Source organism: Sphaeramia orbicularis, chromosome 7, assembly GCF_902148855.1.
Source record: "Sphaeramia orbicularis chromosome 7, fSphaOr1.1, whole genome shotgun sequence".
Classification (NCBI taxonomy): domain Eukaryota; kingdom Metazoa; phylum Chordata; class Actinopteri; order Kurtiformes; family Apogonidae; genus Sphaeramia; species Sphaeramia orbicularis.
Genome location: NC_043963.1, coordinates 34034477 through 34060719, shown reverse-complemented (window position 1 = coordinate 34060719; position 26243 = coordinate 34034477). Strand labels below are relative to the sequence as shown.

General features: G+C 39.5%; 1 protein-coding gene across 3 annotated transcripts in view; it reads right to left on the bottom strand.

The window, feature by feature from the left end:
• nav1a (neuron navigator 1a) overlaps positions 1-24515 on the bottom strand; it is a 122212-nt gene extending 97697 nt beyond the window's left edge. The window contains exons 1-5 of one of the 3 annotated variants that reach the window (XM_030138626.1): positions 24421-24515; positions 23219-23401; positions 17893-18445; positions 17564-17808; positions 15678-15769 (exon numbers count right to left, since the gene is read on the bottom strand). In XM_030138626.1, coding sequence (XP_029994486.1) covers positions 15678-15769; positions 17564-17808; positions 17893-18441 — 886 coding nt within the window. In that variant the 5' untranslated portion in view covers positions 18442-18445; positions 23219-23401; positions 24421-24515. Of the gene's footprint in view, positions 1-207; positions 417-15677; positions 15770-17563; positions 18446-19581; positions 19636-23218; positions 23402-24420 lie in introns of those variants that run through there. The other 2 variants (XM_030138625.1, XM_030138627.1) reach the window with 2 other exon arrangements.
• Positions 24516-26243: the final 1728 nt, after the last annotated feature.

Here is a 26243-nt window from a genome sequence, read left to right as displayed (position 1 = left end):
CTGTCATATTCACACAAGAAGACTGAAAGAAAAAGAGGAGTTAAGGGGAGAAATAAATATAAAACATAAATATTCTGTCTGGTTTGCGCTCCGTCTGCAGTGGAACCAGACTGAGCCAGACTCCCCACTGTGTGACTGTGGCTTCACCCCTCTGTTGAAAATGACGAGTGGGTTAGTAGAGTAGCAGTCGCAGTCACCCTTACTCACTGATGGTAATCCATGGATATACAGATCTGGGTCCAGCGCTTAAATCCACTCGCTCTGTGTGTGTCTGCAGCTCCCTCTGACGATAGCGCTGCTAAAATAAAACACAGCAGCACTGCCTCCACCAGCCTCCTCTCTCTTGCTCTGTCTTCCCTCCTGCCTGCCAGGCAAGCAGCAGCCGACTGACAGGAGAAACAGTCGCAGCAACAGCAACACCACCCCCTCCGCTGTCTCTCCTCCCTCTACCTCTCCTTCACTCGCTGGTTTGCTCACTCTACCCCAGTTGGCTCATTCACCCTCCCTCTCCTTCTCCTTCCTCTATCCTTCCCTCCTTCTTTCTTGTTGTCTCTTTCTCTCTCTCCTCCCACTGGCTGATTCACTCGCACACACACCACAGATGCTGTGTTATGCTGCACACCAGCGAGTGCGAACATAAGGGCTTGGCAATAAATTACCGTCACTATGTATACACTAAACTCTTTCCTGTTCCTGTCTCGACAACAGCTCAGTGTTCCTGCATCCTTAAAAAGAGTTCTCCTTTTATCTTCCAATGTTCTCTTAATCCCTTTGTTCTTGTTCTGTCTTCTTCTCCTCACATTTTTTCTTTTTAGAAAGACAGACAGAAAAAAAAGGATATTTTCTGTGAGCTCAGCTGTGTGTGCCTCAAATTATCAAATTATCCCGGATGCCAAATATTGCAGCCAGATTAAAGACCCCCTGCACATGCACACATGCACATCCACTCATTCATAATGACATTAGCTGCTCTATCTATTCATCCATTCACATTCAGATTTTCTTGCGTGTGCTAATCACTTGAGGCCCACCCGTGATAAAGCTGATTCACATTATCAGAAAAACAGCCGTGACCATGGGATCGGCTTAGGACAGGACACGCATTTACCAGTCCCTCTAACATAACAAGATAGGCCAGTCACTTATTATGTTTCAATTAGAAACCAATGACCATCACCAGCATACACCCCCTTAACCTGCACCTCTAATGCCCTTTACTCATTTCCTTTCTTCCTTTCCTTCCTTCCTTCATTCAAACTTACAGTATGCCACCCCTCCCCCTTCCAGTTAATACACAGGCACAGGCCATTAAGCTTGCAGTGTATAGATTCATCACGCTCTCATCTATTCCACAGCACAACAGTGTGTTTTCCACAGTGTGTAAGGGTTTGGGAACGAGAATGTTGAGCAGTCTAAATTTCCTTTTATTCTCCCTTTTCTATATGTGTGTATTTGCTTGTATGTGTGTGTGTGTGTGTATGTGTGTGTGTGTGTGTGTGTGTGGGTTGGTGTATCTCTGAGTGTGTCACATTGATGAGACAGGCCCAGAGATGCCAAAGCTCCCATCATGGGTCTTGGCTCTGGTCCGTTCGACTACTGCACATCATTCGATCTTAATGAAGCCAAGACTTGACTCTCTTATTGTGTCCTTGTTTCACGCAGTCGTCAGTTCCCTGTGGATCCTTCAAATACCTAGTAAATCTATTCCTACCGCTCTTAACCCATGGGACCAAGTGATGATCTGATATGAGGGAAACAATTTCAACCACAGTTGAAATTTCCATCAGTTTTTATCTTTATTTAGTCTTTAAATTCTATTTTATTTTAGATGAATAAGAAGAAAAAGAAATGTGCATCATTGGGGAAATTCCATATTTTCACTGTCTAAGCAACTTCAGTTTATGTTTAACCCATAAGGACCCAATGTGACTTCTATGGCAGTTACCAAATGAATTTTTCTCTCTATATAACCTTTACCTAAGTGATTTGTCACCATTTACTATAATACTAATCTCTGAATTTTGCATTTTCTCCAGTGGAAATTGTGTATTTTCCTACGTTTACAGGGCTGATCATTTAGATGTTCACAAAAGCGCAGAGTAAAGTCAAAGGCTATTGTATCATCAGAAAGAAACTGAAGAAATTGTGACTTTTTCAGTCAAGTCTCTCATTAACTGAACATAAACCCAGTGTCTCCATTCACCGTCATTGATCCAACTCCATGGGTTTTACTGGTGAATCAATGTTTCAGAAAATGATGGTGTTTCCATGTTCACTACAGGGCCTCTGAAAGTCCAAATAGGTCATATCTGATGACCATGAAAAGATGACAAACTGCATTTTACACCAATTATATACATGTATTGATAGGATTAGTGGATCAACAGTTTAGATCAATAGATGCTTTTGGTCAAAAGTGGATGTTATGTCTTTATGGGTTAAGCTTCAAGATCTAAGTAGATTACATTTTATTTTAATTTTGGATGAGTTTTTTTTTGTTTTTTTTTTATATATTCTACTGTGCAATATATATTATTTATTTTAAAAGACTGTGCCGTTATTTTAAGCTTGTATGTCATGACCCAAAGTAGTAAAATAACCATGACGCAAATCACTGGGTAAATAAAAGCCGATTTTACCAGCAGAAATATTTTGGTTTAGTTCATGTTCAAATTTTCATTGCAGATTGAATCAGCTTCCATGCATTTAGAAATAAGCTTTTCTTTTTTAATATTAAAATCAAACACACTGTTTTTCACTGTTAGTTTACATTTATTCTTAATAATAAACCAGGGTCACTAAGTGAAATTTAGGACAAACACATTGTATATCTATCCTGACAAAAAGTACAAAGGATATGAAGGAAAAAAGGCTCAGCTGTACCCACACGTCTATACCAGACTAATGTCTAAAGAAGTTTTCCATAAAGCCCTAAATGATCAAGCCTCATCTCATTGGACTTGCACTTGTTAGACAAAAATATAACTAAAAGAAACAATTTTAGCACATTACTTCTTGAGTTGTGTATTGCTTTGAGGAAAGGTATCACTATGTTTGCCCATAGATTTGCATTTATACAGTTTGAAGTGGTAAACTCTGGCTTCAGCATCAGTTTGATCTGAGTGTTTGATATGTAGTTTCGTTACAACATCATTCATTCCTTTACTTTCTGTTATTGCTTGTCTGGAGGGTTACGGGGGGGGCTGGAGCCTATCCTGTTTTGCATTGGGTGAAGGTAAAGTACATCTCGGAAAAAAACATTCGCTTTCACATCTATGGGAAATTTAGATAATTTAACCAAAACACAAGTAAAACTGAAGTTTGTGAAACTTTATGAAAGTAACTTCACAATTCAATCGATTTTCAAGGCCTGAGAAAATTTTATTGAAAGGAACGACTAAAATTCCGATTTTTTTGAGGACCTGCGGTTACCTCGGAAAGACGGAGCGGGAAACAAACACAAAGAGAAAACAAACAGCATCATGTTGGGACTTCTCATCTATCTTTATCTCCATTAGACATACTCACAGTGACAATGCATAAATTGAACTTCTAGGCCATTATGACTCATTAACAATCAATACAAGTGATTCTAATTGGATTTGTTTTTAAATATAAATGCCCTCTGCATGCATATAGGTCTTAAGTGGTGTAGTGTATTACCATTAGTGCACTTTACTGTCTCTTTTCTGCAAGCTGCTATGCCGGTAGCTCTGATGTTATCAGGACTGAGACTCATATTCAAACAAGCAAGTGCTCGTTTTCTGTTACATTTGCATAAATTGGTTGACGCTAAACCAGAGCTAGAACAAGCAACGTCCTGTTTGGTCACATTCCACACTCAATATTAGAGCCACACTTTAATAACTGCTCATTTTTCAACAGTACCCAAACTGGCGCCAGTTGAACCTAAAACATGACACACATAAAGCTTCACATACAGCTTTCAGGTAGCGTATGTGATACAGGAGCTCAGCAGCAGACAAAAATACACACATACAATGGGTGTTTTATTGTGTAATGGTCAAAGCCATTAATTAGAAGCAGCTCGCTTTAATAAAGACCCAATGTTGAGGTGGTATGCCACACGGAGGCCATGGCTGTGTGGTGACAGTTATGGGGGCTCTGGGGCTGGTAGCAGGCCAGTAGGGGGGTAAGAGATGTAATTTAAGGCTAATAGGTGTTGTACGTCAGCTCTTATACCTCCCTGATGAGGGATTTGAGTTAGTCAAAGGAGGGTGACCGTGCACAAGGCAGGTCTGTGTGGCGCACAGATGCATGTGGTGAAAAGACACGCGTCAATGCTCCTGAAAGCACATACACACATAAGTCAAGTGTGTGTTGGCGGCGCACAACTACTTGTTTGTTCCAGTGCTCGTCTCTCTGGCTCCACAGTCTAATCACTTTAATATATGGCTGATGTAAACATATATTTTCTCACTCTCTTTCTGCTTAGCCTCACACTCTGTAGCTACTCACACACACACACACACACACACACACACACACACACACACACACACCATGCTGTCTGACTGACTTGAGCAATCTGGACTGACATCAGAGAGGCAGGACTGTGATGAGTGCCAGTTCTCGATGTTACCCTACGCGTTCAGCGCATAGCGGACTTGGTGTGTAGTGTGTATGCCCATGCAAGTGTGTGAAGGTGTTTGCGGGCTGACCACACCGGCTGGAGACTTGGGAAATTTGCAATCATGACAGGCAAACAGTTCCATACACACATATATAAAGGCACCTTCAATTAAAGGTAGGGTAGACAGGTAGATAGAGATACAGGGGATGAATGGACAGATTGAAAACAGAGTGAAAAAGAGCCAGAGACAGGACAGACAGACAGACAGGCAGAGTGGCATGCAGTCAGACCGTCCCTGTACTTTACATGAGTATATTTGCCCTAGCATCTCTAAACAGTTTAGAACAGATTAACCACTATATTCCTACAGAGGAGTCATGTGAAGAAGCCAGTGGGACACAAACACATGCAAACACACACACACACACACACACACTCTATGGTTTATTATATGCATGTTGACAAGGTTGCACACGGTTTTTAGCTTTGAAAGGAAAATTACTGCTAGAGAAGAGAGAAACTCTGCAATTTTGGCTGTAAATAACTTTAAGATGCTCATGTCTTCCTATGCAAAATCATTCAAAAATCTAAATTGTGACTCTAGATTCACTCAGGGTTGAAGAATAATTAGATACATCTAATAGCATTAAGTAATTAAACTGCTAAATAAACAACTGTAATTTATTGCAGGGTTGCACATGGTGTATCTATTTAAAAGGGAAAGTACTGGTACAGAAGAGAGAATTAACTAATTATATCAGCGTGTCTCAGACTTCAAGAGTAACGGTTTCCCGTCAGCTAAGCAGATGGCATGCATTGTCACCATCACCCACTCCCCATTGTCACCCACTCCCTTTTGGTTTTCCTTTTTATCTTCTTTTCTGTGCGTAAATACAAGAAGCAAAAGTTGTTTAAAGGATGAGGTGAGTGTGAACGAGGCGGACAAGTGAGACAATGATGACGAGGGTAAGCGCGACTACAGAGAATACAGGAAGAGGCTCAAGATCAACACAGACGCCGCAGAGGAAGCCAACTAGAGTATTTTGGTGTTGAAAAGGGAGAAATGATGCAAGGAAAGTAAGAAGAGGAGGAGGAGAAGAAGAGGGTGAGGAAGGATCTCTGTATGTGTGCCGAGGAGCAGAGGAAGCCTGTAAGACAGAGAGGGGATATCCTGCCTCGCCGCCTCAACAGTAATCATACATAGGCTTATGTGCGCTAACAGGCTAACGCATGGGGTCCACCGGACACAGGGAAGAATACCAGACCGTGACACACACACACACAAGGGAAGGCTCAAGAACACACCAGTACAATACCACGGCAATGGATGTCCTGTTTACTGACAAAATACAGATACAGTGTACTAATGCATACAGCTCCAGTATGAGTCAGAAATGCACAGTCTGTGTGAATGAGTGACTCTTTTCCCACTGACTGTTCCCAGTCAGTGTTGATGATGCACAGCGTGAGTCACTGGCTAAAGCATTTAGGCGATTCAGACATTTAAAGGCTATCCATGACAATACTGTGAGTGTGTCAGCCAACTCCTGATTCCGGAGGCACAAATGTTAATCCAACAAAAACACCATTCTCTCCCAGAGCGAATGTCACACATGAATCACACACAGCTGAGAAAAAAAAAACACAAACAACTATGATCCTGAGAAGCTGGTAAAAAAAATGTATTTGTGTCTGTGGGTGTGTTTTAAAAGGTATTGCTCTTTGCGGACGCTCCCTCACAGCTCAGTGTTGACATTCTCAGCACACTTCCCAGGGGTATCCCACAATTCTGTGCTGCAGAGGCTGGTTGCCTAGTTACAGCGTGGTGTGCATAAAGCAGATATCATCATAGCTTTCTGTTTGAGTAAATGATGTTGTGCCTGTAAATTAAAACTACAGTAAAACGCTTACAGTGAGACAGAAGTAACTCGAAAATGAAAATATATAATTAGAAAAACATGTATGCATTGATCGCTAACATCAGAAATCTGCATCTCAGAAGTATGTGCTCATATTCTGGCATGTGAATGTGTACTTGATTCTCCATGGGTTATTAATCTGACAGATAGATGTCTTTGTGACTCCAGTCCTGGTTGAGTGGGGGAGTGTGTGTGGTCCCGCTAAGACACAGAGAGGTTACACACATGACTGACTCCATAACTCAACTCCCTGGGTTGGGAGTCATCCCAGAGGTCAAAAAGGATCTTGAGTGTGTGCACTCATTCACCCATTCTTCAATTCACCCTTCTCCCTCCTTTTTCTTTCCTTATCTTTTGCTCAGTCTAATGCAGCTATTACTAAGTGTCTCCTACATTGTAAGGAAATGACCCCGGGGAGAGGAAGGAAGAGAGGGGAGGAGATGTGGCAGCTTTGTCTTAATATATCTTCATACCAGGGCTGGATGGCTCAGTGTGTGGCACTAATTAAAAAGTAAGGATTTCCTATGTGTGTCTGAGGGAATGTGTGTGTGTTTGTACTCATGTACCTGCATATGTGTGCACAGGTATGGAGTGTGTATCCTCCCATGTGCTTCACATAAAACTTGAGATGCTCACTCTCCTTCACACACTATCCAGTTTCATTTGTTACAGTTAATTAGTCAAAAGTAATCATTGAACCATTTACTGCATATAAAAGCAATTAGTTAGCTTTACATTTTAATATTTGTTTCAAGGGTAAAGATAAAAGTAAGAGAAAATGGAACCATTATGAATCTGTGTATCATTTGTTCTTTCCATATTCAATTAAGAATCCACAATCGGAAAATGAAAAAAAATGACTTGTTATTTCATTATTCATGTAAAAATCAAAAAGAAAAAAAAGGGGTGTTTTTCATTCTTTCGAATGTACATAAAAATTAAAAATAGGACCAATGGCCCTGTAGGTTACCAGCCAAATTAAAAGCTTTGGGAAATGTATCCAGATGCCATTTATTATCACCCAGTTATGTGTATTTATTATATTACAGAAATAGCCCATGTTTTGGTCATATTCAAATCAGATCTGTAAAAAATTTAAATTCCAACTTGATATCTTTGACACTTACTGATTTATTGTATCAATCCACTTCCTATCTGTTATAATGGGAAAAATAGTCAAAGTCGCACCAAATCCAGAATCAGATTGGGATCGAAATAATTTCAATACCTTGTGTTGACATCATCATACAGAAGCTGTATACCAAGTTTGAAGTCAATCAGAACTGGAGTTTAGGAGAAGAAGACGATTGAAATTTTTTCCCCATAAGAGCCCATGTTAAATTTTCCGTAAGTTCCCCGATCCAGAAGAAGATCCTGGTCAGCATGTGGAAATTATGTTTTGGTCATCTCCCCATCAGGGCTGGACTGTAGAAATTTACACTTGATATCATTTATATTTACTGAGTTATTGCATCAATCCACTTCCTATCTCTTTTAATGGGGAAATTTTTCAGAGTTGCACCAAATCCAGAATCAGATCCGGATCCAAATAATTTCACTAACTTTTGTTGACATCATCATAAAGAAGCTGTATACCAAGTTTGAAGTCAATTGGAATTGTAGTTTCGGAGAAGATGATTGAAATTTTGTAACGGACGACAGGGGACGAAGACAATACCGGATGCCGCATGACGACAATAGATTACGGCCTGTCGGCCGCTAAGATAAAAAAGAATTGGAAATAAGCAAATGGACCAAATGTCGGGTTTCATGTTGACATTTCTGATTTGCGATTTGGTATGGCCCGGAAGTTACTGACTTCTTCGTGTGTTGAGCTGGATAGTCGTGGCTTTGCTAGCATTCTGCCTAATGCATTCTGGAGAATTTCATGTTAGGCAGCAAACGTGTTACTCTCAAGGAAGACGACATGACAGGGTATTGTTGTTTTGTCTAATACAGTGGGGCCACGGTAGCCAATCTAAGTAGAAGCCACTTCACATAACACACAAAGAAGTCAGTAACTTCCGGGTCACATAAAAAATGTCAACATGAAACCCGCCATTTGGTCCGTTTGCTTATTTCCATTTTAATTTGAGCGCACAATCGAAAGAATGAAAAACAACTCATTTTGATTTTTGATTTGTACACAAATAATGAAATAACAAGTCATCATTTTCATTTTCCAATTGTGGATCCTTAATTGAATATGAAAAGAACGAATGATACACAAATTATTATGGCATCAGAATTTCTATCAGAGGTCAAGAAAGAAAGAAAACACTCACGAGCAACTTGCATGATTTTACATGTGAAGAGATTAACTGCACTCACATACAATACACATACTGTGCAAATTCAACAACCAAGAACGGAATGTGACACTGCGAGTAAGAAATAAAACACAGTGAGGGCGATGAAGACCACTTGTACAAGCATATTTCAGCTGCACACACACAAAACCACCACAACACACAGGTGAGTCTGTTCTTTGTGCACAGAGCAGAACATGCACTATCTCACAGAAGCTGAATTCTAAGCTGATCCAACTTTTGACAGTTTTGGAGAAGAAATCCAAAGGAAGCACTTGCCATCATATAACTGCTCACTTTCACCACGGTCACACATCATAAGCGCTAAAACCTTGACTGACAGACAGAGGCGTCTTCTGAGGTGCTTAATGATTTCTGTCAGTGAGTATAAAATCACAGAGGGAAAAGGGAAGCTTTTTGACAGCAATTTTATAGTTCACAAACAGTGGCTTTTTTGCTACACAATGATGTACAGTACTGTAAAAAAGTAAACAGTCATTAAATTGATTGGTTTAATAAAGTTCATACATGTGCATTTGTCATTCTGTTAACCCATAAGGACCCAGTGTGATATTTATGGCCATTTCCACATAAATTTTTCTCTATATTTAACCACCCTTAAATGGTTTATTACCATTTATTGTGATATTGTCTTCTGTATTTTGTGTTTTTTTTCTGTGATAATCTGGTATGTTCCAACATTTAATTCACTGATCATGTAGATGTTAATAAAAGCTCTGAGTAAAGTTGAGGGTTATTATATCAAAAATAGAAAAAACTGAAAAAAAAAAGGTTTTTCAGTCCAATCTCTCATTAACTGAACTTAAACCCAGTGTAATCATCCACTGTCACTGATCCAAATCCGTGGGTTTTACTAGTGAATCAATGTTGTAGAAGAGGACGGTGTTTCCACGGTAACTACAGAGCCTCTGAATATCCAAATGGGTCATATCTGATGACCATGAAAAAATTAATAACTGTATTTCACACCAATTATTGACATGTATTGACAGGATTAGTGGATCAACAGGTATTAAACAGTTTAGATCAGTAGATGGTTTATGTTAAAGGGGGACGTTTGGGTTTTTAAGGGTTAAGGTGCAATCTGGATATACAGTGTATGAAGTATGTACAACAGTAAAAACAAATGTTTCAGGCAAAAAACAGCTTCTATGAACCAAAGTGCTAGTATTTAGTGTGATTTCCCTTTACATTTACCATGTCTTTAACCCTTTTGTACAGACAATATGAGATTCATTGCATTAATTATCTGATGTTTTATCCAAGGTTTCATTCAACACGTCAGATGTTTCTAATTGTTTGTGCTGCTTCTTGTCATGGGGTCAGGGGTCACACTAATACTGACTCTAACCTTTAGAACCCTTTTAGTTCCGTTTTTTGTGTTTCTTTAAAGCTGTGCGGATTATCTTGTTGTATCTGAAGAGAAGAGAATGAGATAAATAAATGTATGCTTATTTCAGTGCCTGAAAAACAACAAAGCTAAATGCCTAAGACTTTTGCACAGTGCTGTAAACTCTGAAAAAAAAATTACTGTGGCAAACCCTGTTAATCCTCTATAGTCATAAAATGTGTTATTAATTTGAAGAAAGTAGTCATAGCCAGTTGCTCCCTGCTCCTTACAGTGTTGTTGGATTTACACATACTAACTCCTGACACGTCAAAGTTTGAGTAAAGTTTGATTTTAATCCTTAAATAGTGATTACTGCCACACTCGTAATGTTGAGTGAGAACATAATCCAGTCCACGCTTATGTCTGATCATCTCTTCAAAGCTACTAAACCACTCATCACTGTCCAAGCCCAGCTCGGCATATGTCTGTCTGATTAGATTGGCAAAAGAGGATTACGAACTGTCCAAGAGTAGATGCAGCAGAGGTTATGACAACACCATTCACAGCACCGTCCAAGGGCATTAAACAGGTGGTGAGGGATGAAACGGAGAATAAAAAGTGATATCATATCATATTTTTATTGCAAAACATTTACGTTTATTCTAGGTTTGAATTTGTGCAATAGGGATAATGATAGAATAGGACAATAATAGGTCTGGTGGGTAACAGATAACAGACCTACGAAAAACTTTAGAGTTGTTCTTATGTTTTGTTTTTTTCCAGAAGGTTTTAATGAGGTTTCATCATTAATAAATGAATGTATTTACAGTTATTTCTAACATTTTTAATACATATATGTGTACCAGTGATGAGAATCACATAGGGATTGGATTAAAGCAGGACTTCAAGTTCATTTTTCTTCTTTAATTGTTTTTCACAGCATGTATTCTCACCTAGACGTCCATTGAAAGTTGCTATGAACAATTTTTCATCTGTATAAAGGGTTAATGGTGTGATGCCTAAATGTTTTGTTTGATTAAATAAAGATTACATGCATAAAAAGATGCCATACATGCACTGTAAAACAATTACTAATTTGTAAATGTTCTGTTATTTAAAGTATCACAGTTATGCTCTTCAAAATCACTCTAACTCTATTAACATATATATCCTTTTCAATTCTGAGTGCTTACCTTGGATTTTTTAATAATTTTACCAGTTTTACATGAAAATGCTTCATTTAAGAAGGTCAGTGTATACGTATAAAAACCCTATATGAGATCATGTTAACCAAAATTTAACAGAAATGCAAATACATTTTGAAACACTTTATATTTCTATGTTAATGTTAAGATGAAATGAAACTACACAATCAAAACATTGTTATTTATGAAATACACTCCATTCATTTTGGGAATAGCATTTTCAGGCCTGAGAAATGAGCTGAGGGCTGAACAGGTTAAATTGGCAGCATTGACCCATAAATGCGATATTTAAGATGATACACTTCATTTTGTCCTTAAATTGCCATTTAATAGTTTAATTAACAGCAAAGACACACATGATATCTTACTGCTTTGCCAAAGAAATATGTTATTAACAAATCAGATGTTGTTGGGCATACTGTAAATATGTTTAAACTTATGCTTTATATTCTTCTTTGACAAACAAAGATTATGTTCAACCACTTATTTATCTGTTGATACATAAATTAAATAGGCTTTACAGGGTTGCATGTACAGCCCTTATGTTTAATGTACATCCATATGAGTTCTACTGAAAACAAGATGGGGACTGTCTTGTGCTCAGCTCACATGATACATAAAAATGCAGAAAATGTAAAAATTGTCTAAAACACATTGCAAATGTTCCCCAAATGCTGACTGTTAGAAACATTTCAGCTTCAGCAAATTCTGTGTCTTTTTAAACAGGAACAGATGCCTATTAAAACCTAAAAAGTACAGTTGTATTTTATTGTTTCATGATTTTTTTAATGATGGGTGTGTGATCCTGTCAACAGAGCTCTACAACCAGATGTAAAGCATGACCTCCTTTATGTTCATATACGTCTGCACTGTACGAGTGTGTGTGTTAGAGAGAGCACTGACAGACTTTGAGTGTGTCCGTGGGGAATATCAGGCAATAGCCTGGCTGGAGGACGAAAAGTGATCCACAGTCCACATCACATTTATCTCTCAAACACCATCTGCGTACTGTCACACACACATACATCTGCACACATGCTGCGGAGACACAAATGCAAGCTCAAATACACCTCTCTAGAGAGCGACAAGGTCAGGGGGTCTGCGGTCTAATTGAAAGACCACATGGTGCTACAGTCACATTAAATGTTCAGGTCTTCATTAGAGGCTCCTGAGAAGATGTAAGAGCTGATCATGTTACACATGACTGAATCTCAGTGAACGTAACCACAGAGAAACCACTTACTCGAAGGAAATCTGATTTTTTTTTTTCTTTGGTGCTAAAGACAGTCATAATCAAATCACATTGTGTCCTGTTCTTCCACAGGAATTATGGCTGTCAAATATTTAACCTGGCTTTTAATCTTGGCCTGCACACAACTATTTTTCCTTTTTAATGAAATACGTGAACCAAGCGACCTTACTTTGTCTCCCCTTTTAATCTCTCAACCCTCTCGACCTTTTTCTTTTCTTTGCCTTCCCTGTTTCCCTCCCTTCCTCCGCTCACTAAATTACAGTTATTACAGTGTCATCCCACCCTCTATGTAAATGCAGCTTCAGAGGGGCCTAACACACTTCAGATCAGTTCCTAACGCCTGCTTGGGACCAATTACAAGGCCACAACCACAGTCCTTACACAGCCAAAGGCCTTTAAAGACTGGGACTGGCCCACTATGAGCCCCCACCCCCTTTCCACAACCAGCTGGTTGAAACCTCCAGAAAGCTTTTAAAAGATTTTATTTGCAAACAGCTCAGTTTGGTGACTATAGTTTTTTCACTTCACAACTGCTAATGTGAGTCATTCCAATATGTTGTCTTCTGTTCCCACAGTCATGAAGAAACAGGAAAGGAATACATTTTTATGTGTGTTAGTTCTGTATAGCAATACAGCAATCTGAAATGAAATGATGTGGTTATGTCAGTAGAGGAAGTGTAAACCTTACATATACATTCTATATGCTGTCGCCCACTTTAAGTTGAGAGAAAATATTATGAAATGTAAACATATAATTCTAAAAGCCATCATATTCAGGATTCGTACTTTCTGAAGTCTAATATCTACAGACATCAGCACATGCTTGGTGACTTCCTGGCCCCTATCCTTCAGGTCTATAACCAACTTCTGGCTCGATTTAGTCCTCCTCAATTCAATTCAATCAATATGGATGCAACCATCCAAGTCTCACTTCACTGTGCAGAATTAAAAAGTATGTGCAGAGTAAATATTTTTGATTAAATTGTGATCTATGGCATGCAATGTGGAAATAGCTGTCACTACAGATTCAATGAAAAACTTTCCAAAGTGAAGAAAACATTAGTGTTCAGCAGTTCATCTTCAGAAAAGAAGAATATTTAGAAACTGATGAATTGTGGATTTTTTAACGAGGAAGGAGATGTAATTTTAAGTTTTATTTTTAGCAAGTCTTCATAAAACTCTATTTATTACGTCTTATAACATGACTGGACTCTTTAAAAATCCTCCCAAACCCAAACCTTGTGGTCATCACTTCATTCTAAATCTAATACACAGGATCACACCCTAACAATGAAAAACACATCACTGCCCCAATTTCTTCTGACCACACTGTGCATTTTTTTCACAGGTGAGGAGAGGATATTTTTGGCTATTTAAGCTTTAGACACACCAACTCCTGACTGCACACTTTACAGTCCATTATTTCCTACCCCACCGACACCACATCAAAAAAAATGAGTCAGTAAGTCGCATCTCTGAAGCACTTCCACATCTTTAGAGTCGGGCTGACCACAGCACTGTATGACTACGGCTGTGGGTTCAGTGAAAACCATTATTCAAAAGGCGTGGGAGTGGGACAGTGAAAGGGTCATGCTGGGACTGGTTTTTTAGGTCAATAAGGGACTGGGAAACATTGAGACAGAGAGAAAAGCGTGATGGAGGGAAGGGTTTAAACTCCGTGACAGCGCTTGGATAAAGCTGAAATCAATGTGCAGATAATACTAGCTGGCAGCAAAGTGGGATAGTGGGATGTCTCCCACTACAACCCATTACTGACCCACATCTCCCCTGACATCTTCCTTCTTCTTAACATCCTCAGACCATCTCTTTTTCCCTTTCCAGAACCACGGTGCATGGAAAAGCCCCAGGCTGAGACACACACACAAAGACGCAGACTGAAGTTACACCACCTTCATTCAGATACGGCTCCTGAGGCCTGATGGGTAGGAGCGTGACACACATACCTCTGGACACTGAGTCCACAATGAGACCCAAAAGGATGGCTGCTGGCATGCCTTCTGACGCCATTAATGACTCCATCTAAGTAATTGCGTCTGGCTGCCACAAATCAGACATCTGTACTAGCCAAAAGGTCTCTTTGCATGTCGGTGCCCTGATCTGAGCCAGGCACACAGAATTTGACTAGAAGTTTTGTTCACCAATAGAATGTGATTTTAACTGTTGCTAAAAGAAGAGGGGAAGCTGCATTGATAGTAAACACGGCCCAGTTCCTCTTATTGTCAAAATGGTGCATTTTCTCGATTTAAACATAAGATATGTTTTCTTTTTTCCACTGTGAATAAAATATGGGTTGATGTGGTGATTCTGTTTTTACTGGATTTTACACTTTTTTTGGGATTGGGTTGTATTATAAATAAAAGTACTTTAACTATGAAAAATAGAAGTAGTCATGATGCAGTAAAATCTTCCCTGTCAGTGTTTTATATATTACGGCTCAAGATGCATGTTTATGTATATGTATGCATCAATGTTTGCTTTAAAGGAGCAGAATTTTGCTTTTTTTAATGGAATTATGCATTTTAAAACATTTCTCTGTGGTCTACATAAACTGTAAATGCTATCTTGACCTTATATGTGCAAATGTCGTGACGCAACTAGTTATAGATGTAACAAATTAAGCAGGAATTAAAACGAGTTGTAGAAATCTACTCAATTTTTGCCAAAATGAATATAAAGATAGCTTTGCAGCACCTGGGGGGTTCAAATTTATACCTTTTGAATTATATGGGGCCAAATACACAAATAAATGTACCAATGACTGCTAAAAAGGGGTTTAGCAAAATATGACCTGTTTGAGCAGCTTTTTTTTATCAAGACCTTATTTTGTTTGAAGAAGGGGAGAACTTAAAACTCAACTGAAAGAAACACTCAAACATCCCTCAGTTTATCACAAATATTCAAGTGAGATAACACGGTTTTCCCTGAACAAGACATTGAAATATTATAGTTTGAAAAGTGACTAAAAATAGAGTAAAGATTAAATTTCACCAGTGAAATACAATTCATTTGATGCATTTGTGTCTAACCTGGCGTCAAGTCATCACAGCAGACTTCTATGGATCCAGATGAGCAGTCACTCAGTTCATCGATGGACAAATCCCTCTCCTGCACCTGCAGCCTGCCAACACACACAGCCACCACACATCTGTTACTGTGGAAGTGAATCACCACAACAGTGATTTTCATTATCAAACACACAAACCCCTGTGAAAAACATTAGAACAGGGATGACTTGTCCTGGTGTGTCATGATTTCCATAAAACCAAATTAATCACACTGAAAGTCACTGATAAGGCAGAAAACAGTGTGAATTAAATAAACACAATTAAAATGACACCAGAATTCTTGTGCTTTTAGTTTTTCCTTGAGCTACATTTCATGCATTCCTTAAAAATTATTTTGATTTTGACTGACTTTGTTGTTGATTAATTTAAATAAAACACTTCAAACCACTTAATACTGTACATCATACACTGTTCTACTACATTTTACTTCCAAATTAGAGTCACACTTTTCTTGTTTTATCCCACATCATGACTGACTATGTGAGTGTGAGAGAGAACAATAGTGCAGTGAGTCAGCCCAGAGGCTGTCAAGAGGAGAGGTCTTTGACAATCAGATCTGCTCCAAAAAACACCAAGCGTGTGTATATATACATATATATATATATGAGCACACACACGTACTGCTGTAAGAGTTAGCATTGAGATGGTCAAAGCAGGGCCCTGGGGCTGGCCTGTAGTATCCTGAAATGGACTGAAAGTGGGTGTATGAGGGTGGATAGAGGGGGAATATGGAAGGAGTAGAGTGGGAATGAAGCAAATGTGAAAACAACAATAAATGGGGTTTACCACAGATGTAAGGTTTGTATTTTAGCCACATTTCCACTATTCCTATAAGAACTTTCCACAGGAACTAGAAACCTTTGAAGGAACTTAATGTTTTCTCCACATATTTAGATTTAAGAACTTTAGTTTACATCCTTTCTTGGTCTCTACTACTATGGGGGTGGGACTTGAAGCACTGAACGCTTCTGACTGGTCAGTACTCACAACATTTTACTCAAGCTCTAATTTATTACAAACTGCAATTGTATATAATTTTCACAGTGATTCGACACACACTAGTTATATAAGAACACATGTAACAGATGAACTGAGGATGAAATCCAGTTGCTGTATCTCCATATCTAGAAATTATGTTTTGTTTTTTGTTTTTTTAAACTCGTCTTGTCCAGCATCATAACAGCAGAATGGTGGTCTGGCTGTCTTTTTGCGCTGAACAAATTTGCTTTGCCAAGGGGAACTTCATAAAGTATTTGAGGCTCCCCTTGATATTCTACTGTCTCTATTTTGTGTTTTGTTGAACCACATTTTGATGCCAAACCTGACATGAAGGAACGGGGGAAGGAGAATATAGGGGAAAAGAGAAGGGGAGAGCGAAGATAGGGAGAGGAAAAAAAGAAAAAGAAGGTGGCAAAGACCCTCACAAGAAAATATCAACAATACTAACAATAACAACTGCGGTGATAATTATGATAATAACAATAACCAAAACAAGAACTGAGCGAACTGAGCAAAAAAAAAAAAAAAAAAAAATTTAAAACAAAATAAAATAAAAAAAGGCCAATTAAATGTAAGAAATATAAGAAAAGAAAACATGAACAAAATATCATAAACAACTAAAAAAATGATGTGCATAAACAGCTGACACTATTTCATATGTCAGCGATTTAATTTCCCTATTCTTTTTGGGTCTTTAAATTACAGTGAAAATGCAGATAACCAGTGGTCGAAAGGAACCCTTTATTTCCTGGGACTTGAGTACTTCAGCTTAGATCTGGGCACTTTGGAAAGAAATGTGGATTATTATGTGTGTGAGCGTGGGTCGGGGGAGACCGTTGACTGTTTACCTGTAACTGAAGGGAGCGACTGTGGCCATGTTGACTCTGAATGTGTGTGTGTCTGTAGCAGCGTCCTTCTGTTGGTTTTGAGCCAGTGTATCGACAGCCATCTTGGATGAAGCTGGCATGGCGAAGGTGACCGGTGGCAGCGGCAGGGGAGGAGGAGATGAGGCTGGACTACTGTCCTCAGGAGTCCCCATCTCCTCATCTGATTGGCTCATTGAGTCACTGCGACCTCTGAAGGTGGGCGGTGTCTGACCATGACAGAGACGTTTGTTACCATCGCTCAACATGGAGGTCTGATCTGGGGGCTTCACCTGATGCTCTCTCTCTCTTACTGATGTGTGTTCATCTCCTAAGTGTGACACAGTGTTGGAGTTTAACCCCCTTCTGAACTGGAGCTGTGGACGCAGGTTGCCAGCCCCCAGTGCTTGGTTTTTATTAGTAAGTGCATTTCTGTTGCAATTTCTGTCTTGTAGAAACTGTATCTGGGTGTGGGTTGTGGCTTTTCCCAGGTCCAGAGTGTCTTTGGAGTGCGGTGGTGGTATCCGGCGCTGGGTTATCGGGCTGCTGTAGGCGGACCGTGACACCTGGGGAACAGGCAGAGCTCCTGTCCGCTGCAGGAGCTGACTTTTCAGCAGGTCTCTGGAGAAAGACCTGGGAATGCTAGAGCTCCGTGGGCAAGGTGAAGGAGAGTGGATGGGAGTGTGTGTGGGAGTGTGTGTGGGCGTGTGTTTGGGGGTCTGCGTAGATGGCCTGGGCAGCTCACTCATCCGGTGCCGGGGATCTGCTCTGGGGGATGAAGGCAACAGGCTGTGAGGGAGGGGAATTCCTGATGAGGATGGAGCCCGGGGGGCCGACTTTACATTGACTCCCCCACTCATCATTGACCTAAATGAAGAAACACAGAGAAAGACAAGCCTGTGGTGAGACTAAAGGTTGAATAGTGTAATCCACAATAACAGCATAAGAGTAAAAAGGCTCCTGGAACTATTTATTTATTTATTACAATTTTCCTCAAGCAAAAAATTATTTAAAGGTATGTTCATGATTAAGACTGGTACCAAAATAACAACTGGAGGAAAACATGGGTGCATAAACTCCTGACTTCAAACAAACACAGTGGTGCGTATTCAGTCTCCTCCACTTTGCTTTGTCGCCCTTTAATTCTGTCTGGCTGTTTTTACATATGATATGCTTGTACATGTTATACAATAGGGTAAATGGGGACAGATTTAAATGAGGCTTCATACTGAAATCTGATTAATTATACTCAAACCAAACAAAGCAAATTAGGAATACACTTGCTTCTGTGGCTTCGTTCAGTAAAATATTTGTTTGGTATTTCCAGCAACATATGAAATCTACTTTTTTCCAAATATGGCCACATTTTGAGGTAGTGTGAAATGCCATTTGAATCGGATCTTAACAGATACAGTCGTGGAAAAAATGATTAGACCATCAAAAGTCATCAAAAACAATGGTTATGCAATCAAGTACTAACTCCTGTGTGTATCATGTGACTAAAACAGACAGAAAAGAAAACATGGAATGCCTAAAAGCACTGTGTTTGGCAGTACAATACCATAGATATTGATGTAAGAACTGAAGTGATTTTGGTTATTATCAAGAAAACCATGGAAAATGGATAGATATCAGCTCTGAAATTAAACTCTTATGAGCTATTTTTCTTGTTATAAAATAAAAGTACCATTAGTTGTACCAGGCATTAAAATGAACAAGAAACTGAAGAAAACAAGGGTGGCCTAATAATTTTTTTACGCGACTATATGTCTCAATCCAGACACAGTGTCTGCCCATATCATAAACTGTCTTTTGTGTTACCTGCAATGCAAGAAATCCACAGTTAAAGAAGTGCTGAACAGAATCCAAAATGCTATGGAGCAAACACGGACAAGAACACTTCCTGACCAGGCACTAGTAAAGTAAAAACTCTGCTGGCATTTACTTAGTTGTCTTCTATACAGACGAAGCTGAAAATAATGCAAAGCTATGTAGTTACTCACAACTATGTTGTTTCTACAACCCTTGCAGATCATTTAATGATGTTTGGACACGCAAACACAAAATGATCACTTACTACTTACAGTGCAGGCAGTGTGTTTCAGGAGACCTGATTTAAGAAACAAATCTGATTTGCCTGCAGTGGGAACACAGCCTAATACAAGCCTGCCCCAAATAAACACCTGTTACTTTTTGCAGTTGAAGTAAATAAACCCCAAATGCTGTTTGAAGAACTATGGTATCTATTCAGTATGTTAAAATACCGTTCAATATATCAGTTTTCTCATATCAACAATCCTGATACTGACGTCATGAGGTAAAACAGACTTTGCTGTGCAGGCACAAAAACCTCCTTGGTATTTGAGCATGTGAATCCAGTACATATGACAAACTGAGGCATGGTAAACCACGAGTTGAGCTTATTTTCAGAAAGACATGGAGTGTCTGTGCAATCAGATTTGCCTGCTGGGAGCTGAAAAAACAAAAAGGCCTCTGACATAAGAACATGCTCACAGCTATGTCTGGCAGCTGCTTTAAGAGCGTTATGTTCTCAAATAACTGATTTCCACCATATAATGAATTAAAAGACACACTCACATGGACTCCACCAGACTAAAGCCACTACCCAGACACACTGCCTTATTATATAATGTAGAAAATTCAGAGGTTTTATCAGAACATCTATTACTGAGTGACTTTAATGCCAAATAGTCACTGTCAGTTTCCATTCTCAGAAAGACCGGCTCAAAAACTATTAAAGTTATGTTATTCCAGTCTGTTACTGCAACAAAACCTGCAGTGAAAGATGCTTAAGTGAAGCATTTCTGTATTTCAGAACAATATGTTGCGCTGCAGTTGATAAAGAGGGCTGTTTAGATTGGAGTACATGCAGTCAAGGAAAAAAATTATTAGACCATCAAAAGTCATCAAAAACAATGGCTATGCAATCAAGTACTAACTCCTGTGTGTATCATGTGACTAAAACAGACACAAAAGAAAACACGGAATACCTAAAAGCACTGTTTTTGTCAGTACAATGCCATAGCTATTGATGCAACAACTTAAGTGATTTTGGTTATTATCAAGAAACCATGGAAAATGGCTAGATATCAGCTCTGAAATTAAACTCCTATGAGCTATTTTTGTTGTTATTATATTTCTCCAAACAAATGTACCTTTAGTTGTTCCAGGCATTAAAATGAACAAGAAATTGAATAAAACAAGGGTGGTCTAATCATTTTTTCCACGACTATAAGAAAGCAACGAGGGAGAGAAGAGGAACTGAAAAAGGGAGGAGACATTATGTCAGACTCAGAACATTCATCAGATTCTCATAAGACCTAACAAAAAACATAAAAATTACAAATCACCTTCAGTAAAGTGGGCAAATCATGTCACTGGTCTTGTACTCATTTAAGAAAAAAACTCTAAATATATTTAATTTAAATTAGGATAATCCCTCACAAACTCTTATAAATGCAAACAAATACACAGATTTAATACTTAACCCTGCTTGCCCTTTCTTGAAGAGCAGAAACACATGCTGCCAAGATTCCAAAAGCTTTATTGAGAACTGTCTTTAGTAAAGCAGCAACATATCAAATTAAGCCTTTGAGTCACGAGGATAAAAATTTGGGATTATTTGACAGCATATCTAATCTCAGTAGTGCAAACAGACACACATTGACCCAGAAATTAAGCAAAGAAAACGCAAAAGGCATTTACAGGATCCCTGCAGTGGGAACGTGACCGCTTCATCTCAAAAACTAAACATAAAAAAAATGAGTTTAAGATGAAGGGGAGGATTGGCTCAGCATGGGTTTCACCTACTTATATCATCAGACACTTACACAGAAAATGAGAAATTTGGGTGTTCTGCAAAAGGGCGGGTGGCCTGTCATAGTTGACTCAGTGCTAATGTAGACGTGCATGAGCAGCAGCGTAGGTAAACAGAGACAGATGTGATCATCCATCCTCCATTTCTTTCCCCACATTCCCCCTCCCTCCTCCTCTTTCCAATAACCCCCCATGTCCATTTCTCTCTGTCCCTTTTTTCTCACTGTCCTTCTCTTGGGAGGTTGACTCACTAATAAGCATCAGAATTTCTGTCTCCTAGATACAGTTCTTCCTAAGAGCACAGGTGTGGACGGGCTCTTTTTCCTATCAGTATGGAAATGACCTATTCTCAGGGGATACGAGGAGGTCATACTGGTACGACTGCAGCCCACATAAAGACATACAGAGGCTCAGCTGGCTGGGTTGTCTGTGTCTTTATAGAAAAGGAAATCAAAGAAAAACAACAACCAATGGCTGTGAGGAAATCGATCCAAGTACTAATTACCCCAGAAGCACGATACACAAGGAAGGTGTAATCTCTATGTAATGTAGTCAGATACTCCATACAGGCACAAGACTGCTCCTTTACAACAGATAGATTGTTGCTTTTCATGATGTTTGTACTGTGAATAAAACTGCATGTGACTTTCAAAGAAAATGAAATTACTTCTAGAACCAACATTAAACAGTACAGTGCTGATAATTACATAAGTAAAGTAAGTAATAACAATAAATTCTAATTATCTCAAATAAACATGAGTGATTTTTAGCCCAGTGATGCAAAACAAGGGTTTATTATGGATTAATCTGTCAGCCATGTTTTCTAGCATTAATGAATTCATTTCACTAATGAAAAAGTGGCAAGAGAAGACAAAATACTATTAGTTTTTAACTATACCATGAAGTATTTAATTTAGAATAACATATTAAAAGCTGCATTACTTGCGTGAATAATTAAGACAGTTGTTTAGCAGGAGCAAGTAGACTGATATCAAACTGTAACCATCTTAATTAAAGCTATTACATGCAGTTTCTGTGATGATACAATCAGTTTACATGCTAGGCTGATTGGTCTTTCTGTGGAAGAGAATGTCTTAATCAATAGCATTGCAGAGCCTTTCATTCATTCCCTCTGGGTGATACTGACATCTGCTGGACAAAGTATGAAACAACAACAGAGACAACAAATTCCTTCAGTACTTCGCTATGGTGTTCAATTTTCTATAGAGCCAGAGGGTGAACTAAAATCAGATGACCAAAAAATATCTCTTAACGCCAGTTATGAAAACTTATGTTAATTGAACCAAGAGTGCAGGAACAGTGTGACAGCCAGCCAATATTATTGCCTCTAACTTCATAATGTCATTATATCATTTTAGCTCTCCTGTCCCGTGACACACTCAGCCCAAACTGAGTTTAGTCTGTTCAAAATTCACACACACTCTCTCTCAGCTCCCAGCCTTGAAATGTACACCCTCTGACTCATCACAAAATCAATAAGTGAGGTGGAAACAGAGGCCTCTGTCTGAGATCTGAAGGACATTAGCAGTGTCTGTGTGTTTGTGTGTGTCACCTAGCGGGAAAAGTCAACAATAAATGAGTGCAATTACCGCTAGAATGACAGAAACTATAACAAGAGAGTTAATGTGTTGTCATACATCATCATAGTTATACCCTGCAGAGTTATATTTCCTGAAATGAACTACTTAGAAGGAACAAGGAAGGACAAACTCCCAAAACAGCACCCATGCAGCTTATAAGTGCATCTAAAGTACCAGATTTACAGCCCTGGATCTTACTTACCTATCAATGAGTCTGGTGTTCTTCAGGGTATCCTTAGGCCGGGCAGCCAGAGCCGGCAAGAGGGAGGTCACGCTTCTCCGACGTCTCACTAACAATGGGCTGTTTTTTCCTGGATCACTGTTGCATCCTCATGGCTTCCCTCCTATTGGTTCACAGTGCCTCTCCATTCACCAAGACAGGAAGCTGTGACAAGAAGAAACAGCATTTTCATCCAATCATACGCCCTGTACCAAAGTGACTCATTTTCAAAGTCACTTTACTTTTGAAATCAGTGTTCTAATCTTTTGGCAAAAAACATAATTTCACATACAGACAAAAAATACATCTGTTTGAATAATACGCCCGAGACTGTTTATGTTATCATGAGTCAGTGACCCCAATGGAAATTTAGCCTGCACTGACCCACGGTGACACACATATTCTGTCATCATCAAACATGCTGAAACGCACACTGGCAACACGTAAAAAGCTGCATCTACATCAGAAACTTCTCAGGAATTGATTAAAACGTTTACGAGGTTGCCACATTGTGTTGATGATGCCCTGATTCGGGTAATAGCAACAAGTCATTTTTTGTAGTTAATGACAGAAATGCAGTGGAAATGATTTCAACAGAGGGCCACAGTTGACAAGTCCCAGATGATTTATACAGAGATGGAGCACGGATCCCCAGCAAATGAAGAAAAAGATGAACAACTAAGAGAAGGTGACTCTACATTGACTCACTATAGAAGCAGGGCAGAGAGTAAACAGAGTATGTGCGATATAAACCTCACCATGTGTGTGCCCTTGTTTTGATTCACAACTACAAATCAACGCTCCTACACACATCAGAAAACACTCTGGACTCATCCCGCTCAGATATAAACACTTTATGTATGCTTTACATGCTGCACTGAGTCATACAGCCCCTGTTACGCTGACTCAGGCAGATCACATCGTGTCACCTCTGGTTGCGATATACCCCTTCCCCCCTTCTCATCCCCCTTTTTCTTTTTCATCCCACTTAAGCTCTGCCTTTCTCTCCTGCTTTTTGCTGTCTTTTACTCGCATGGGAGATACGGTACATCAACAGAAAGCCAAACTAGCAGCTATAGAAGCAGTCACAAAAAAAGCAAGAAAGCAGAAAGCATTAACTAAGACCAAACTGACAGCCAAATACTGAATATCTATGTCCGAAACTAACACGAGGCTGTACTCACCCTTAGAAAGAATCAAGATACAAAGCAGCAAGTGAGTTGGTATCCCATCTGTATGCTGCTGAGTGCGTCTGGCTCAATCCCTGCTCAATTTGCTTCTGTCTACTTTTGCCGGTCAGGCCTCTGAGCTGCCAGCATGTGTATCTGTGTGTGTGTGTGTGTTTCTGTCACTCCACTCCACCATCACGTCATGCCGCTGTGTCGCTGCCGCAGTACGCCTGCAGCCGTGTCCCCGCCCCTCTCTCGCTCTCTCTCTCTCTCTATCCTCTCATTGCAATCCCTATCTCTCTCTCTCCCAGTAATGGACCTGTTGGCTGTGCTCCCTCTCTGAGGTGAAATATAAACCCAGTTAAGGCAGAGACAGGCTGGTCCATTAGCTGGATGAAAGTGTGTGTGCTTGCATGTGTGTGTGTGTGTGTGTGTGTGTGTGTGTGTGTATGGACTCACACATATCGCTTGTACAGTGTGAGTAATATGTGATAATTAAGCAGATGTAGCCACATAAGTGAGGAGCCCAAACCCCTTCTATGGCTTTCACAGTCTCATTAGTGGATATGAAAAAACTATGCTAATATTGGATCTGCTGAAAACCATTTTAAATGTGCATGACACTTATATTAACACAAAACCAATCACATCCATCCATCCTTCAGTCTCTGTATCTGTTATTTCCAATGAGCACGCCTGAATGAAGCAGCATCCTGAAGGAGGAACAGCCCATCCATCACTCTATTTGCATCCTTCTCCTCTAATGAAATTGGTAGATAATAAAAGAGATAGAAAAGGACAAGTCTTAAAATGAAAGGCAAGGATGGAGGGATCTACGTGTATAACCCCTGCGCTCAGCTTTCCTCCAGCTGACAAACATAAATGACAACACATCCCAAATCTGACCTTGAACTCAGCCTCAGCAGACTGTCAATCCATCTTCATCAGCCTGTGACTGTAAACATATTCTTGCTTTTCAATCCTTGTCTTTTCACCAACAAACTGTACTCCCTCTTCCGTCTGAGACTCAAACTCTCTCTCCTTTATTCTCTTGTCTCATATTTCTGCTGTGCTTGCTTACAGTCCAACACTCTGACAAAAGGGACCGTATTGAATATTTTATGAGGACCGTGATTTGATGCAGAATCTGACCCTTAAATATGTCCAGGATCATTTTAATGAAGGTTATTTCTGAGAACTTATTTGTCTTTTATGTGTGTATCATCAATCATTCCCTGGAGTTTCTTACAGCCTTGATCCTGCAGTAAATACAGCTTGAGAGCTCTCTGCCTGATCATATATTGATCAGGCATCGACTGACTATGCTAACACTGGACTTGGTCTGCAAGTCTCTGCTGGAGAGGAACATAAATAACAGAAACTACCCGGTTAAAGCTCAGTATATAAATAATACATCAACAGATCAAGCAAGCATGATAAACTGACAGATGCAATTAGAACGCAATGTACAGCCCACAAAGTAAAGCACCTCCCCCATACATACTGGATACACACATACTGTACTTAAACCCCCTCCCCACTTTTCCACATTAATGCACATATGCCCCTAATAGTGTCGACTCCAATCCCTTCATTACTCACCTCCAAATATTCACAGTGACGCCAATTCCTCCATTCTGTTTTCTCAGGTCTCCATGGAGAATTAAAAAGTATAAAAGTCCAAAGACGGCCACAGGCACAAAAACACACTCACATGATCTGTTGCTTTTTCTCAGTGCTCAAATAAGGGGAAGTGACTTGTAACTGAGGGATTATGGGTAGGAGTGTGCGTTTGTGTCTGGAGGCCGGGGGGGAGGTTAATGTCATAACTAATCTTC